An 18,518-nucleotide genomic window follows, 5' to 3' on the forward strand; every position below is an offset into this window, starting at 1 on the left:
CTTGCGGATACTTTCGATGCGATCAGAGTGGTATATAATATGGTGTTACAACTTCCTGATACAACTTTTTGGTCCCACTAGTCGCTATTAGAACATTGTTTCTCATCGGCAACTAAATAAAATAATCAATTGTCGGTTTTTGTTGAATAAGCTGGACATGTAGCTATCAGCCAACCAACACAATATCACATACAGTTACAAAATTATACATGGTAGGGATCTTCCAAAACATTACCAATATATAACCAACGCAGATATAGGAAATTCTCCAAGAAAAGAAACCATGGTATGCATCTTGTTAAATTATCTAAATGACATAAGTAACACAATTTTCAGAGCTGAGAAGTACATCAACAAATATGATAATGGGAATTGGGAATATCCCAATGTTGAAACGTGTCTCTTACAAATGAATAAATCCTAATTAAGGCTAAATTTACATCATACAAAAAGATACTTGAACAAAACTGACTCTCGTAAGACAGCAAAGCTGTAAAGCTAGGCACTGTCTCTTACTATAACAGGCAGCGATATTGATGCTTTTGCTGCTACTGTTTCTGACCGAAGGGTATGCCCGCTCAGTATGAGAACTCATGGCCACGAAGTGAAATATACTTCTTTACCCAGATCGCTATGTCTTCGGCACAAGCCTGGGCCTGTGGGGTCTTGAGGAGCATGTCAAGGGTTGCAAACTCGTGCACAGCATCCTTGTATTCAAGGACAGGTGCATCAACGTTTACCTTACGTAGCTCCTCTGAGTATGCGATTGCCCGATCTCGCATCCAGTCATGCTCTGCCACCACTGTAAGTGTTGGTGGCATGCACTTCAGAGGTGGTTCACTCCTAGGAATGAGGGGGTTTGCAGCTGGATGGTCCAGACTAAAATCGTCCTCAGGTAGGAAGAGCTTCAATGCGAGTACACACATTCCCTTGTCATAGAAGTAAGAATTTGCAAGCCTGATCTCTGAATGTGTAGGGACACTCCCGATGAAGAAGGGATACATCAGGACCTGAGCCACAACTTTGACAGGATCAAGAAGCTTGCCTGCCTCTACGGCCTTACGTGCCACATAGTCTGCAATGGTCGCACCGCAGCTAACTCCAAGAAGAACACATCTGTTTCAATGACATCATACCATGTCACAATTACGTCGATTGCTAAAATCATTATAACAAATTATAAATTATTAATGACAATGACAATGTTGCTACTAACTATAAATTACCTCTGCAAGGAAAAGGAAAATCTTTCACAAAAGGATACACGAGCTATAGCAAGAAAATCATTTTTCGACAGTTGGAAACCTTTATTAATCAGCAAAACCACAAAATGACAAAAAATAAAATAATGCACCAATGAGTCCATGACTCAAAGTAGGAGCAAAGAGGATCCTGAAATTAGTTATATCAATATTAGTATTTTAAGGGATTTTTAGAAATTGAGTCTTGGTGTTTTAGAGTGTTTTTGGCTTTTTCTATTTTTTAGGGTATTTGTTATTACGAATTTCATGTTTCTATTTCAATTAGAATTGTTTTTGGAGTAGGCTTCTATTCTCAAAGTTGTAGAAAGTTATAAATTGAGTTGTAGGCCATTGGACATAGTTAGAGTGGATGAATAATAAAGTTTGGGTTATAGAGAAAGGTATTCTCTTTGTAAATTCTTGTGTGAGAGTCCGTGTTATTCGCGAGGAACAAGGTTGTTGAACCCTAAATTCGACATAGATTTTGGAATTAGGTTCCAAAATTATATCTTGACAGAAAAACAATAAAAAACTTCATCTGGAAGAAATCTACTACCGTTTTATCCAATAACAAAAACTGAAATAGGACTTCCCAGTTCTGAAGCTCTCCACCATAAGAAAGGCATGTCATGAGCACTTGACCGTTAAAATAAAATTCTTATGCTTCAACTCTAAACTCACAAGACAACATAGGAAATGCTCTAAGAGCTTAACGGAAAAAGCTCCATCCCCTAAAATGTCACATACATAACTTGGAACAATCTAAGACCATTCTATAAGGAGAGGAAGAGAATGTGCACGGGATCTAAAATGGGTAGCAAACTACTGGTGAGAGGAAGATCCATAATCTATAATGAAGTATCACACACTTCCCCAAACAATAAATTTTTTAGAATCCCACACATGAGCAGGGAGGACAAGGTTAATAGAAGCAGGAGCTGCACTAACCAATAATCAACAAATTTCAGAGTTCCAAACAATCAATAAGAGCATCTTCAATGCATACACTTCATTTAGAGTCTAAGGTGATGTCATCAAGTTAAAAAATGATATTAATTGAAGTCTTGAAAATTATCCACACCAACCCACACACTCTATATTATTGTTTTTATAATGAAACTTATCTTATAGACCCATTGGACACTTATGCTAAAATATTTTGACCACTCTCAACTTGCCAACACCCCACATCTTTATTCCATATTTGACCCCTAAAATGGAGTGTAGTGATACAAAAGTAATAAAATTGGTTGTTTGCACATGTGACAAATTAGGGCAGCATGGGCAGCTAGTATGGAGTGTCACTTGATAAAGCAAATCAAACTCTATATTTGACCCCCAAAATGGAGTGTGGTGAGTTGTCCACTTGATATAGAGCATGGGTTGGTGTGGAAAATTTGAGCGGCCCACTCAACACGTAGGACTATAGGGTATCATTGAAGATGTTCTAACGTGTATAAGAAAAGGCTGAGAAAAAACAGGGAAAGAAAAGTAGGGGGGGGGGGTGGTGTATTCTTAACTTGATTCAATATGGCAACAAAATCACAAAACAATTGTGTATCATTTGTTACTCAAGAAACCTGGCAGCAGCTCTACTGCTTATAACCTAACTATATTCTACACACCAATAATTTTTTATCTTTCAATTGGTATCTACAATATACCTACTCCATCTTATCCACAACAATTCTAAGGTATTAGAGTGTCATCAATGTCTTCATATTTGATCCTTCCCACTACATCCCTTGCCAACAAGTTAATCATCTTAAATCTTCCACTCAATGTTTTTGGAGGCTTTTCCGTCCAAGAACTCAACTTGGAAGGGGACTCCAAAAACCCTTGAAGCTCTACAAAAACGCTTTGTAAGCCTTATTTGACATTAAAAAGCTTCAGCTTCCGGGGGAGTGACATGCTTTGAAGCCTTGGACTAATGCAGCTAATATTGCAAAGATTATTGTATTTTCTTTTTCTCTTTGCATCATAAAATTCATTGTTGTATTCTTTACTTCAATATGTTATGTTTGGAACATGATGAAAGTATTCAATCACATAGCTTTACAATTCCTCGAGTTTGTCTTGGACGCGGACCTCATAGTGAAAATGCAGTTTTCATCTCTCGACTCACTTCTCATACTTCTTTAGAGGTCTAAAACAGAGTAACACTCACTTTCTCTCGATAGTGATGTTCAATATAATTTCCAAAGTCCTTAGCAAGAAAACTAACTAACCCGTTGGATGAGAGCCTCCTACATGGGATCAAAGCTTCCCAACAGATAATTGACTTCCTCCTCTCCAATTTCGGGAAGCCCTCTTATACTTAGTGCCTCCATGGAAAATGCCAATAATCTAAAGCTTCCACTTATTTGGTTTTAGATGTTCTCTAGCTTGCACATCAATTTAGCAAAAATGGAGCTAATTACTTGGAATGTGGTGTGGATTCCTTCCCTACCACCTACCTGGGATTGTCTTTGAGTGCCAAAAGAAAATCGTAAAGACATTTGGAACAAGTTGATAAACATGATTTCTACTACACTCGGCAAGGTGAAAAGCCATATGTTTATCTAAAGGGGAGAGATAACTATATTTTTCAATGTTGGCACTGGGCATTTAAGGGAATTATAATAACTTGTGCAATAAACAGACTGATTTCATCCAGTCAGCAAATACTCCTCCCCATATGCATTTTTCTATGTCAAACATTCTTCCCCATATCACTCCATACAAACTCCCTTCTCTAAATTAGTTTTCTACTCAACCTTTCAACTCCCTTCTCCACTGTCTGTTGTCTCTCCCTCTCTTTCTCGAATCACAGTTCTTCATCGATGCAAACAACACCATTTTCAACAGGTTTGATTCTTAATTCCTAATCTAAATGATACATAATCATACATTTGATTCTATTATTTTCTCTTCCTTTTTTTTTTCATTTTTTACAGGTTCATTAATCATGAGTTTTTTTATCCAAATCTGCGTAGTTAGGAGGTTATAGTATATATGACTTCTACTTTGACAAATATAAAACATTGGTTTTATATGTAATGCGCTACATAAGTCTATTAATATTCTTTTGCTGAAGACAAACCTCACTCAGTTCTTGAAGGAAAAGGCTCTAAAGATTCTAACACCTTCAACAATTCGACTTATGGAACCAATTCAAGTTTTGGGTGGTTAACAATTGGAATTCAAACCCAGAGTAGACTTACATACTATCCTTAGTGGAACCTCCATCAGCTATCCTAGTGTGGAAGACATCGAATGGTTAATGTAGATTTCTACTTTGGAGGATAGAGTTCTTCAACATTACAGAACATTGATTATTTGGCTATGTGAATCGAAATAGATTGGATTAGTTGAAAACTACATTTCCATACTTTATTTTGCAGTTATTTTGCAGAGAATTTGATTGTATGAGAGATTTTTCTCTTAGCTGAACCTAAATTCTCGGTGTGACTAAATATATGGGAGGATCTCACACTGTAGGGCTGGGGAACCAATATTTTGTCACCCTATTGTTATCTCTTTTCTCGTCATGGGTGGGACACAAAGATTTATTCTTTTAACTCTTAGCTACTGTGGGGAGGCAAATGTTTGCACTCCACCTTCAGTGCCCCATTTCACATCAGATTGGGATTCATAATATTGAGCCCTTTGTTAAAGTTTGACAACTAAGAGTGCACTTAAGCCTATGCAGGCGGAAGTGGGGTAGTAGACCAATTTCAACCCACCCTGGCCGCCTACGCAGCGCAGTTGACCAATCAACATACGAAACCTATGTTTTTACATTAGCATATACATGTCTACATCTCAAAAAATATACTTCATGCAGTTTATTTACTTTTGTGAATATATTCTCTTAATAATAAATTATATTTCATAAACATTTAAACACTACAAGTGTAGAAGTGTCATTCAAATTACATAGTGATTAATCATTTTTAGAATTGAATAGAAGTTCGAGAGTTTTTATTAAAATGTGGGTTTCTTTTTTGGCTCAACGGTTTTGGGCTATTTTGGAAGTTTTCTATTGGGCTTTTATTTTTTTAAGTTGCTTATAGTTTGAAATGCCTTTCCCGCCTAATAAACCGCCCTGTCTTGCCAAAGGATCCTGCCTAGGCGGCCTCACTGCTGCTGGGCAGGTCATGGGCTGACTTTGAAGCAGGCGGGCATTGGTGTGAAAACCCTGCCAAAGCACCCGCCCAAGCAGCGCCAAGGCGGCGCCTTTGATAGCACGGACTTAAACAATGTTGCAGACGTTCTGCCTCGATTTAACTACCCTCTCAACCTATTTCTTTGTCCCCTCTACTTCTGTAAACCATTGTGAGATTGTTGTAGGCAGTTTGTTCCTAAAACAAATGATGGTTGTCCTAACCTGATTGGGAAGTCGTAAGTTTATGAGGGATTCTACTATGAAGGATGGAGTTCTTCAGCCTCACAAAACATTGATTATTTGGCTATCATGTAAAGACCAAAGTTCGTAGTTTGTGTCTCCTTGACCTACATTTGTTCACTTTATTGTGGGGGAGGATAATAATGTTAAAACTGTCAATCTACTGCTCAACCCGCATCCCTTATTTGGATTAGGTACCTGACATTGTCCCCTACCCAACCCCATAACTCCCACTAATGTTATAATCCTTCCAAAAATTAAGAAGTTGACATAGACCCCACTCACTATCTGAATTCAAATTAAGCCTGGGATGCCAACACTTCTCTGACCCTTATCATCAAGACTTTCACGTGCCTACACTCTCTTTATTGCTCTTTTATCTATTCCAACCCCGACACTTGGGTCTTCCCTCTTCTAGATTAGCCCTTCCATCTACACACTTGCTCCTCCACCAAGTCAATCTTCCCTTCCTTCTTCCTTCGATGTCAATGAACCTGATTTCTGAGTCTGTACCTGTCTTTCCCACCACGCCGATCTTGCCTCCTCATATTAGAATCCAAAGGAACCGAAATTTCCAAATTAAGAAAAAGTACCTCAGATTAAATGGGGTGTTGCTCCTAGGGGTTTGGCCAAAAAAGAGAAGAGACCAACCTTCAACTTTTTGCTTTAAGCGCTAAGGGGAATTGAGCTACTTTGTTTTGGCTCTTGTGGGTGTGTGTGTGACATTTGGAATTTTGGATAAAAGGGTGCAGGTTTAGTGAACATAGTGAGATCCTTCTCAGGTTCCATTGTGTGTAGATTCAAGGTGTAGGGGGAGGAGGATTTCTATGGTGTGATTAGGATTGTTTATGGTCCCTCAAAGAAGGCTGACTTTTCCTTTCTGAAATGAAATGGATGGTGTATAAATTTACAGTGGGTGGTCCTTGGTGTGTGGTAGGCGACTTCATTGTTATTAAATTTTCACACGAGAAAAAAGGAGGGTGTCATATTTCTCCTCAAATGAGAATTTTTTTAGATTTTGTGATGACAAATGAGCTCTTGGATCTCCCTCTTTTGGGAGGCAAATGTACATGGTCTATTAGGCAGGAAAACCCTATATCATCTAAAGTTTAAACTGGATTGAATTTTGGTTAGTAGAGACTGGGAGGAGATTTGGCCTATTTTATTGCACTCCATTTCCAGCATACAGCCTCACACTATCATATGGGGAGGGGGCAGGCCCACTCCATTTTGTTTGAGCTCACGTGGTTTGGTTGAGCTGTCAGAGGTCCAGAAGAAGCATCCGATTGGAATTAGCTTGTAGTAGTGTGGCAGTCTAGGTGATTGATCCTCTGAACTAGCGCGCCCAATGACCATTAAAAAGCTCCTAATTTTCATATTAATGGAATTCCCAAAGAACTACCTCGATCAGAAGCTTTTAGCTACCTCAAACAGCGCACAACACTGCTTGAGATCTAAGTATTTATAATGTTCTATCTGACCTTGGTATTGCGAGCACAAGAGCTTTCACGGAAAAACTGGATTAGTGATGTAGGGAAGAACTTAAAGCTTGCGGATTTACACAACCTACACCAAAGCATGTTGATTTCCTAAAAAATATCAAGGTACTGCACAAGGGCTGAGGCTTGCTCGAATAAAGCCTTTAGGTAAAAGACCCTCCTCAACTTGACAACGAAGCTCTTCATATTCCAGTGGACTCATGTGATAATGTGGTCAATTAGGAAGATTAGAATCAGGAACCAAGTCAATTTGATGCTGAATAGCACGTAAAGGAGGGAGCCCATCCTGTAGAAACACATCCTGGAATTCTTCAACCAAAGGTTGTGCAAGTTATGGATACCAGGATAAGCACCAGTATTGAAACACCAAACAACAAATAAACCATCCAAGATTCTTGCATTTCAGTCTCAAATTGTCTCATAAAGAATAGATTAGAACCCTCTCCCTTAGCTGGTTTAGGTGTAACATTTTTTGCAGGCACCAATAGAAATACTCCACATAAAATTGTAAGTATTCTTCTTTCCACTATGGGCAACATCTCTATCAAACTGCCAAGGACTACGAAGCAAAAGAGGACAGGCGACCATGGCGACAACATCACACCACACTTTTTCTTTGCATTTGGACCCAATAAAAAAATAACCAGGCAACATTTAGAAACAATTACTTTGGTTCCTTTTTTTAGCCATGTCAGAGCATAAATTTTGGGATGTGCAGTGGTCTCCAACTTCAACTTTAGAACTGCTTTCTCTGAAAGCACATTCTCACAACTACTAGAATCAAATAATCAATCACCATGTGACATACTTTACCTCCTACGGTACATGTAGACTGAGAAGTATTGTTACAAAGCCAACAATCTCCTTTGGCATCTTTTGGAGTAAAACAGGAACACCGTATCACCAAAGTCTGCCCTTTGATCACCTGAAACATATTCCACTTCTACCAATTCATCTTCATTAGTATCAAAGACCGGTTCACTGTCAAAGTCACCATAATAGTCAACTTGTGTATCGTCAACGTCAACAGTCCTTTTCAACTGTCTTGATTTCCTCCAGAACTACTAGCCCACTGATTATTGCCACTCATTCTGTTTAACTGCCTCTCAATAGTCTGCTTTCTGATGTGCTACTGTAACAGAGTAAAGCATAAGCAGGTTCGAAGGATCTTGGAAAGGTTGACGCAAACCACTAACATATTTGGAAACCATCCGATCATGTGTTTCTGCCAAATCATTCTGATGCGAGGACGCAATAGATTATCATGAGCACAGCACATGCATAATGCTACAGCTAGAGTTTATCTTTTATTCTACTTCTATTTTGAATCCTTAGTTAATTAGAATTAGACTAGCTTCTATTTTAGTTTCCCAAGTTCTATTATGATTAGGATTTGTTAACTAGTTCTCTATATAAGCAGATGTAAACCTTAAGATTTTCAGACTTGATTATTATTGAATTAAGAGAATTCGTTTTTATTCATTAAACCCTAGTTTTGGGTATCTTTATACATTGTGTATCTATTGTTCTTGCTTCCGCGACAAAGATACATCAAATTGGTATCAGATTTTTAGGTTTTTTTCCTGGTTTGCTTGTCATGGCCACTCAACGAAGAGGACGCGGACGACCACCAGCAGTAAATACACGACTACATCGTGTAGAAGAAGCACTACAAGGTAGCAAGATGGAATTGCGAGAGATTAAGGAGATGTTGTCGCGAACTTCGTACCTGATTATCGACGCATACGCAACTGTTGAAGAACAACTCGTGCCAAGGGATGAAGACGATGCCCCTAGTGGTCACAGTTTGCATAGTTCCAGTTCGCTGTCGATGTATGCGTGACCCTCCAGCACCTCGCCAACGTAGCCCACGCGACCTTCTAGACCACATTCACCCCAATTTCTAGCAATACGAACGTATTGCTCAATGGGTGGCTGCTGCAGACCCCCACAATCGCAGCATATCGAACCCACCATCTCCAATTAGGTGGAATTCAAACTCCTACCACACCCACGGAGTTAGAGAGAGAAATCACAGCACTTACAACAACAAAAATCTTGATTTTGAAGGAGAGAGAGAAGATCTAAGAACTCACCACCGCCAAATTCGAATTTGGTTCCTCCAAATCAAGTTGACAACCACCACCATCAGCGCCAATCAAGGAGGTCGCCAAGAAAATCAGCAAGCTTACCTCACAGATCAAGCTTTTTGCTCCAAAGGCAGATCGTCTTCCACAGCTAGTTCGGGGGGAAGAAGGCCTTTTCTTTCTATGTCGTTAGGTGAGATTGAAACCCCAAATTGGGCTTCTACTGACCAAGCCCAGTATGCTACTAGCACTGGACCAGGTTCTAATTTTGCACCTTATAACCAACTGCGGGCTTATCCAGACCAGGCCCACGGCCGACCACAACGTGCTTTCAGGCCCAATCCTCATGGTCACGCCCACCAGAATTTGAGACACCACCAGGATGCTACCATTAACCGTGGCCGACGAGCTTCACCACCAAGTTCTCCACGACGAAATCGACGACAGCCCCACCGTATTGCTCCTGATTTTGATCCACCTGATCCTTCAGACTCCTCATCTAGTCCATCACCACCTCGTCGCAATGGGAGAAATCGGCGAAATCCACGACATCGAAATTTTCAGCACCCCTCAGGTAATTTTGATATTAATCGTTTATTGCGTATTTTGGAGAAGAATCAGATGGGTGATATTAAATTAGACATGCCTGAATTTAATGGAAAATTACAGCCTGATGCTTTTGTCGACTGGTTAAATAAGATTGAAAAAGTTTTTGATTATAAAATTTTGAGGATCCCAAGTGTGTTAAATTAGTTGCGACTAAATTAACGGGCTATGCACTTGTTTGGTGGGATGAACTTCAATTGACTCGTGCTAAATTGGGTTACAATAATAATTACTACATGGGATAAGATGTAGAGTTGAAAAAGAATTTATTCCTCATGACTATGAAAGGGATTTATTCATGCGCCTCCAAAACTTGAAACAACGGCTTCAAAGTGTGGTCGGGTATCTTGAGGAGTTTCTTTTGTTGTGCACACGCGGGCTGATTTGTGCGAATCATGTCGATCAAAAAAATTGGGCGTTATTTGAATGGGTTGCGAAAACCACTTCGAGAGGCATTAGCTTTCAAAGATGTTTATGATATGTCCGATGCTATTAAATATGCTCTCAAAGCTGAAGATCTGCTTCGCTCATCCCCTTCAGCTACTGCTAGTGCCACTTCTACCCATGTTCCTTCGTCATCCAAACCTCCTCCTACCAGAGTGGGTCCAATCACATGCTATGAGTGTAAGGAAATTGGACATGTTCGTAGTGACTGTCCTAAACGCAAGCGCGTGGGTTTAACACAGGATGAAGAAAATCTCAACCATCCGGAAGAAGACGTCACTGAGATTGATGACTTTTTAACTTATGCAGATTCTGGTTGTCCCCAATTGATTGTTCGTCGTTCTTTAATTACTCCAGTTGTTAAGCATGATCCTACGTCATGGCTTCGTCATAATATCTTCCGTACTCGCTGCACTTCGAATGGCATGTTATGTAATGTTATCATTGGCCGGTTCCAATTGATAATATTGTTTCTAAAGATATGGTGGACAAGTTGAAACTTCGAGGATGAGCCACATCCCGAACCTTACACTATTTCTTGGTTACGGGATGGTGCCACGATCAAGGTTACTTTCGTCGTTGTCTAGTTTCGTTCTCCATTGGTCCTAAATACAAGGATGATGTTTGGTGTTTCATTTGCACCCATGGACGATGCCACTTGTTACTTGGTCGCCCCCGGCAATTATGATCTCCTTGTTATTCATAATGGGCGTGAGAACACTTATACTTTCACTTCTAGTGGCGAGAAAATTGTTTTGGCACCATCGACTCCATTTCGCCCACCTTCACCACGCCCACCCGGTGAAACCGGGTTTTCTAGCGGGGGCGGACGTCATTGCGGTATGTTTCTTGCTCTTATGCGTCATTTCTTGCAAACCCTACTACTATACCACGTGTTACAACCAATGCTAGATTCATATTCGATGTTTGTCGAGCACGCTAATGGAGGATTGCCCCCTTTACGAGATATCCAACATGCTATTGATCTTATTCCTGGAGCTCCCCTCCCTAACTTACCACATTATCGCATGGCTCCTTCTGAACACGCCGAGTTACAGAGGCAAGTTACTGAGTTATTAGCTAAGGGATTTGTTAGAGAGTATGTCCCCTTGTGCGCCTTTACTTACTCCTAAGAAAGATGGGAGTTGGAGGATGTGTGTTGATAGCAGGGCTATTAACAAAATCACTGTGAAATATCGTTTTCCCATTCCACGCCTTGAGGATATGCTTGATTCCTTGCATGGTGCTAAGGTGTTTTCCAAGCTTGATTTGCGATCTGGATTTCATCACATTCGTATCCGCCTTGGAGATGAATGGAAAACCGCCTTTTAAAACAAAAGGCGGTTTATATGAGTGGTGGTTGGTCATGCCCTTTGGTCTTTCTAATGCTCCTTCTACCTTCATCGTCTTATGACTCGGGTTTTGAAGCCTTATCCGAATAAATTTTGTGTTGTCTACTTTGATGATATTTTGATTTCTGATTCTTCCGAAGTCCGAACATATCAAGCATATTGAGATTCTTTTGGGTGTTTTGCGTACTGAGAAGCTTTATTTACAACTCAAGAAATGTTCTTTCATGGTTGACTCTGTGGTATTTTTGGGTTTCGTGGTTTCTGCCGATGGTATTCGTGTTGATGATTCCAAAGTTCAGGCTATTATTGAGTGGCCTGTTCCTTCTACGATGACTTCGGGTTAAGTAGTTTTCATGGTTTAGCTTCTTTCTATAGAAGGTTCATTCATAATTTCAGCAGTATTATGGCTCCTTTAACTGCTTTGACGTGTGAGAAATCTTTCAAATGGACTCCTGAAGCTAATGAGGCATTTGACTTGATTAAGAAGAAGATGACTTCTGCTCCTGTTCTAGTTTTGCCAGATTTCACTCAACTCTTTGAGGTAACATGTGATGCTTGTAAGTACGGCATTGGTGTTGTTTTGAGCCAAAATGGCAAGCCGGTTGCTTTCTATAGTGAGAAATTTACTGGTGCTAAATTGAATTATTCTACATATGACTTGGAGTACTATGCAGTTGTCCAAGCTGTACGACATTGGCATCATTATCTTATTCATCGTGAATTCCTCATAAAGTCTGACCATGAAGCTCTTCGTTATCTTAATACTCAGAAGGATGTCAGTACTTGACATATCAAGTGGAACTCTTTCTTGCGAAATATACTTTCCACTTACGGGCCATTTGGAAAGGATAATCGAGTTGCTGATGCTTTGAGTCGTCGTTCACATCTCTTGGTTACTCTCCGTACCTCTTTGTTTGGTTTTGATGAGTTACGCGACTTATATGCTCAGGATGCCTATTTTGGTCCTATTCATGCCGACTATTTGGTACATCATGGCGTATCTGGTGAATTTTTTCTCCATGATGGTTTCATATTTCGGGGTTCCGCGACTTTGTATTCCCGTTTCTTCCCTCCGTGATCGATTATGATTGAAATGCATCTTTGGGGGTTAAGTGGTCACTTTGGGATCATAAAGACCATTGCCTCTATCGAGGGGAGAAGTACTTTTGGCCTACTATCGTAGAGATATTAACCGGTTTATTGGCGATGTTATGTGTGCCGGAAATGAAAAGGTAAGCACACTAATCTTTGGTTTGTATACTCCACTTCCGATTCCGACAAACCTTGGGTTGATGTCTCCATGGATTTTTGTGTTGGGTTTACCACGCTCTACACACGGAAAGGATTCTATTTTTGTGGTTGTGGATCGTTTCTCAAAAATGGCTCATTTCATTCCCCTCGCGACTCGACTACGATGCGCGCATTGGGTTGCTCATTTATACTTCCGTGAGATTGTTCGTTTGCATGGTTTACCTCAAGACTATCACTTCGGACAGAGATGTCAAATTTACTAGCTATTTTGGAAAACATTATGGAAGCTTTTTAAGAGTAAGCTCAATTTTCTCTGACTTTCCACCCACGCATGATGGGCGAATCGAGGTTGTAAATCGTAGTTTGGGTGACCTATTGAGGTGTTTGATTGATGATAATCCCAAATCTTGGGAGTTTGTTCTAAACAAGCGAGTTTGCTTATAATAACTCTGTCAACCGTTCTACAGGCCTTTCTCCTTTCATGATTGTAACTGGAATAACTCCTCTTACTGTTCTTGATCTTGCTCTTATTCCATCGACTGTTCCCGTTTGTGCATCTGCAGAGGAATTTGCTTCCCGGATTCACCTTATTCATGAGGATGTCAAGAAGCGTTTGGAGAAATCTTATGCCATGTATAAGACTAATGCAGACAAACACAAGCGCTTGGTGACTTTCGAGGTTGGTGATTTGGTGATGGTTTATTTGAGAAAAGAACGTCGGCCTTCATCTCACAAGTTGATGATGCGACGTTTTGGCCCATTTCCCATTGTCGCCCGTCATGGAGAAAATGCTTATGAATTGGACCTCCCTCCCGAGATGCGTATATCTCGCACTCATAATGTAGCGGACCTCACTCCTTTTGTTGGCAATAGTATTCCACCTATTCCCCTACCTGTAGATCATAGTGTTGTTCCTGCTACTGCTACAGATCGGATTGAAACTGTCATTGATGTTTCTACTACTACGACTTCGCCGTGGTACTACTTATGATCGTTATTTGGTGAAGTGGTGTGACCGTCCATTCTCGAAAAATTCTTGGATTTTACGATGCTACATTTCAACTCATGGATCCTACTTTCTACCGTAAATACAAGGACTTAATCTCGAGGATCGAGCTCTTCTCAAGTGGGGGGATTGATGCGAGGGGCCTTAATAGATTATCATGAGCACACATGCATAATAATGCTGACTAGAGTTTATCTTTTATTCTACTTCTATTTTGAATCTTTAGTTAATTAGAATTAGACTAGCTTCTATTTTAGTTTCCCAAGTTCTATTATGATTAGGATTTGTTAACTAGTTCTCTATATAAGCAGATGTAAACCTTAAGATTTTCAGACTTGATTATTATTGAATTAAGAGAATTCGTTTTTATTCATTAAACCCTAGTTTTGGGTATCTTTATACATTGTGTATCTATTGTTCTTGCTTCCGCGACAAAGATACATCACATTCTGTGAGACCAATTGAAAGAACTCTTAGGAGTATTCATCAACTATTTTGGATCTTTGTCGCAGATTTTGAAGGCGTTGATACAAACCCCTCAAATAATTGAAAGGCAAAAAATCTGAGCGCATATGCTTCTTAAGTATTTCCAAGATTCAATTTTAGGCTTACCATGTCGAAGACATGTTTGCTTGATCTGTTGCCACCAAACGGTGGCGCTCCACAAAAACGAGTAGAGCCACCAGTTGAACTCGTTTAGCATCAGGAACTTCCTTGAAATCCAAAATTTCCTGAAGTGTATTAATCCAATCAAGTAACTCCTCTGGCTGTCCACTTCCATGGAACTCTGAAATTTCAATCTTAAATCCTGATTCCCAACGTCAAGATTCTCGTTCTTCCCTAGGGTTTTCACGAAACACCCTTCTCCTTCTAACAGGACCATATTTAGCATTCTCAAAATCATCATCGTTGAGATCTTCCCCCTCCTCGCCCCACAACAAACTTGATTTGGGGTTTGGTTTTGTGGTTGTGTCAATATTGCAACCATCTGCAGCATTAACGAATCAACTTGTCATAGTAATCTTGCAACCATCTAAAGCTTTAACGGATCAACTTGTTAACTTTTGTCCCTAGCGTGCTTCCACATCAGAATCTTAACTATAGATAACCTTTTGAAAAGACAATACAAGGAGCAGTTTGTTAACTTTTGTCCCCTTTGTTTGTCGTATGGTGCATCAATAAATCATATCCTCATTAGGTGTCCTTTATCTTGGCAAGTCTAGAACTGTTTCATTCACTTGTCACGCTTCTACTGGGTGTGTCCTGGTTGTGTGAAGATGTTATTATCTTCTTCGTTCTCGAGCGTCCACTCACTGAAAGGGTCTTCGCATTTGATGCGTGATACATATAGTCCGAAGTTATGTGGGGCATTTGGTTGGAAAGGAACGGGTAGCATTTTGAAGAAGTGAAAGAGTTTATGGAGAAAGTCATTTTCTCAATTGAGGGAGTTCTCTTCTTTTGGTCTAAGGTTGATGAGGAGATAAAAGATATATCTTTCGGCTCCAACTCTAGGAAGGCAACACTACAGCTCCTAGAGATCTGAAGAACTCAAGCAATGGACTGTCCTCAACTCATACTACGTAAACATAGAAAAGAACTACAAGAAAGAGCTTCCCTAAACTCTACTCTTAACAATGAGCACAACTCTTTATATATATAAAAGACAAAATAAATCCTCTAATAAAAATACATAATTAAACAACATAAATGGTAACATGAATTACAAAATAAATAACTATTTTCTTTTACAAAGTTAAAAGCTCAAAAGGGGTTATAAAATATAACGAGTAAATAATATTTAATCATCATTAATATTAAATAAAATATGCAACATATTTACAGAATAAAAAAAAATCCATTGGGGCGGTGTTTGGTTGTCACCTAGGAATTGTTGTGCGAACACTATGTTGTACGCTTTTACCCATATAAGGTATAAACTTCTTATCACACTAAAGGACACAAGTTAATTAATATGCTCACGAGACTACCAAATCACCATCTCATTTTCTTCCTATTTTCAACTTCCTTTAACATCCTAACAGAGAACAGAAAGCATGAACTTATTACTAGTAAACATCAAGAAAAGGAAAGATAATCAAACAAAGGACAACAATAATAAATAGTCAAGCGTGGAAGAAATAAAGAAAAGGGGAAGAGGGGTGACACAGGTTATACATTTCAAGATGATAATCAGAACTTAATTACCACAATGAACGGAGAAAAAAACCATCTAAGAACACTCAAAGTACACGCAAACGTAGAAAATGCTGGTTTCGAACCACGAAACCAGGAAAGTGGCAGATGAGGAGAATTTGGTTGGAGAATAAGATAATTGATCACACACCCTGTTTAACAGCTTTTTCTTTCTCCGATTCCGACAATTCTATTCATAATCCCATTGATTGTTTTGTAGGAAACAGAAAACAACCCTTTACTTGCAACTGGAATTCTTTTGAAAACATTTTTCGAACTCCCAAACACGCATTAAAATCCAAAACAAACCCATTACCATTCAATTTCCTTTACAATCGACCAAAAAGACATACTCTTAGTTCATATACCACCAACAATGACATTAATATAAGTCTTTCTTACATGGGTGATTTACGTCAAACTAAATTTTGTAGAAACGCGGGATATCAGTATTCTTTTAGAGGGTTACACCTCTGCGGTATGTACATGCTCAACAACAATCTTGTCACAGTGTGGGAAAAGCTGAAAACAAACATACAGAACAAAACAAAAGAAACAACGTGCTTACGCTTTAAAATTTAGTCTCAATTTATAAGGTGAAAAGCTAAAAACTCTTAGATTAACACCTTCACTTGCACGAACACACACCTGTGTAACTGTGCAAGAATCCTTTGCTTGCTCTAGATAATTATATATCTCAACCTATACATTTCTAAAGAAATTACCTTATGCTTTGAAGTCAGAGTCCTTGAGTAACTTTATCAGTCAATCTCTAGTTTCCTACAACCAACTCAGCTCCGACACCAATCCTCCCACTGTTAATAAGTCAACAGGCACTATATCTGTGTTGCGAATATCAAGTGTTCTCGACACTTCTGAGTTTCAACTCTAGTCTTTCTCAACTTTCTTCACTTCGCAAACCAATATTTGTCATTATGTTTCTTTTTTCAACATATTAAGCAGGGACTGAGTTACATACCTACGTTTCTGGTGGGAAAACAAGACAACTTTCAATCTTTTTAATAAATGTGATTTACAAGAGACTTAGATTCTTAATATATGTCATTGCAACTAATTCACAAATCCACCAAAAATCACAACTATTCTATAAGCTCTCTAGTTCAAACGTTTAACAGGTCTATGACTATCACCAAATTGAAATTGAGTTAATACAATGTTCAGAAATCTTGTAAAATTTCATTCATCTGTTAACTAATGTGTTGTGTATCAATAAATAACTAAATCATCACTAGTCATTTACACGTAAAACACAACATTAGAATAAACAGGAGAACAAAATGTAACCTGGAAGGATCCCCGTGAGCAGCCAGCCAAGGCTCAACCATAGAAGCACCAAAAGCATCTGCTATCCGCCCATGCCCATCCAATTTCCTCGACTCACCACCATTACCAGCACCACTATTCCTTTTATTATTATTCCCAACCACCGACGAAGACTTACTACACTCCGCCAAATTGGCTTGCTTCCCTAACCAATTCAAAACCTTAACCCCATCCTCAAACGCAGCCGGATACCTATTCTCAGGTGCAAGTCTATACCCAACAGCAATAACCATAACATCACATAACTTAGCAATCCTTCTACAAAAATAATCATTGGCAACTGTATCGTTACTCCCAAAAACAAATCCTCCACCGTGAAACTGTAAAATGATTGGTAACTTTTTATTAACTAACTTTTTATGATCATCTAAAAAAGGTGAGTACCCACCATACTCACCTACGTTAGGATTTATTTGGGAAACTGATATTGACGACTGGGGTAAAAATATCCGGATTGTTAACGACGTAAATGGGTCAACATGAATATCTTTTGTTGCCACTCCATCTGCTTCTGTAAATGTTGGATTAGCAGCTATGATTGATTCCTCGGGTCTACATGTTACGCCGAATATTGCTGACGTCGATGCTTTTTTATTGTTGGTTTGGGTGGTGATTAGATTGTTTAATCTTTGTTTTAACATGAATTTGAAGAATACGCTGTAGAGTTTTACACCCACACTAGGCATTTCTTTTTTCTTTTCTCTCTTTGGATTTTTTTTTTTTTTTTTTTTAAGGTGGTGAATTCATTTGGAAAAAAAAAAAAAAAAAAAAAAAAAAGGAAAAAAAGATAAGGATAGATCTAATGACACATCCTACCAAGTACGACTGAAACAGGAGACAACAGAAAAAAGGGACTTGCCCAGAAAGACACACGACAGAACATATACATTCAGATCTACCTGTGACTATGACTGTGGACTAGTTTACCAAATATATCAGAATGGTCATGTTTTTCGAGATTTCTAGACAGCGTAGATAAATTGATATCGCGGGTATTTCACGGCAGGGATGTGAAATTCTTTTATTTTTGGGTTTTCAATATGGACACCACTCATTTTACCTAAAATAATCTTTTAAAATAATTTATTAATAGTCAAAATACAATTTA

At 39.0% G+C, this 18,518-nt stretch overlaps 1 protein-coding gene across 1 annotated transcript; it reads right to left on the minus strand.

The window, feature by feature from the left end:
- Window positions 1–274: 274 nt before the first annotated feature.
- On the minus strand, window positions 275–18,317 carry LOC147496993 (putative carboxylesterase 16). The gene is made up of 2 exons (XM_086559787.1): window positions 17,372–18,317; window positions 275–1,116 (listed from the first exon to the last, which is right to left on the minus strand). The coding sequence occupies exons 1-2, from the start codon at window positions 18,094–18,096 to the stop codon at window positions 579–581; spliced, it is 1,263 nt and encodes a 420-aa protein (XP_086415913.1). The 5' UTR covers window positions 18,097–18,317; the 3' UTR covers window positions 275–578.
- Between the last annotated feature and the right edge of the window lie 201 nt (window positions 18,318–18,518).

The sequence above is a fragment of the Coptis chinensis genome, chromosome 5 (genome assembly GCF_015680905.1).
Source record: "Coptis chinensis isolate HL-2020 chromosome 5, ASM1568090v1, whole genome shotgun sequence".
Taxonomy (NCBI): Eukaryota; Viridiplantae; Streptophyta; class Magnoliopsida; order Ranunculales; family Ranunculaceae; genus Coptis; species Coptis chinensis.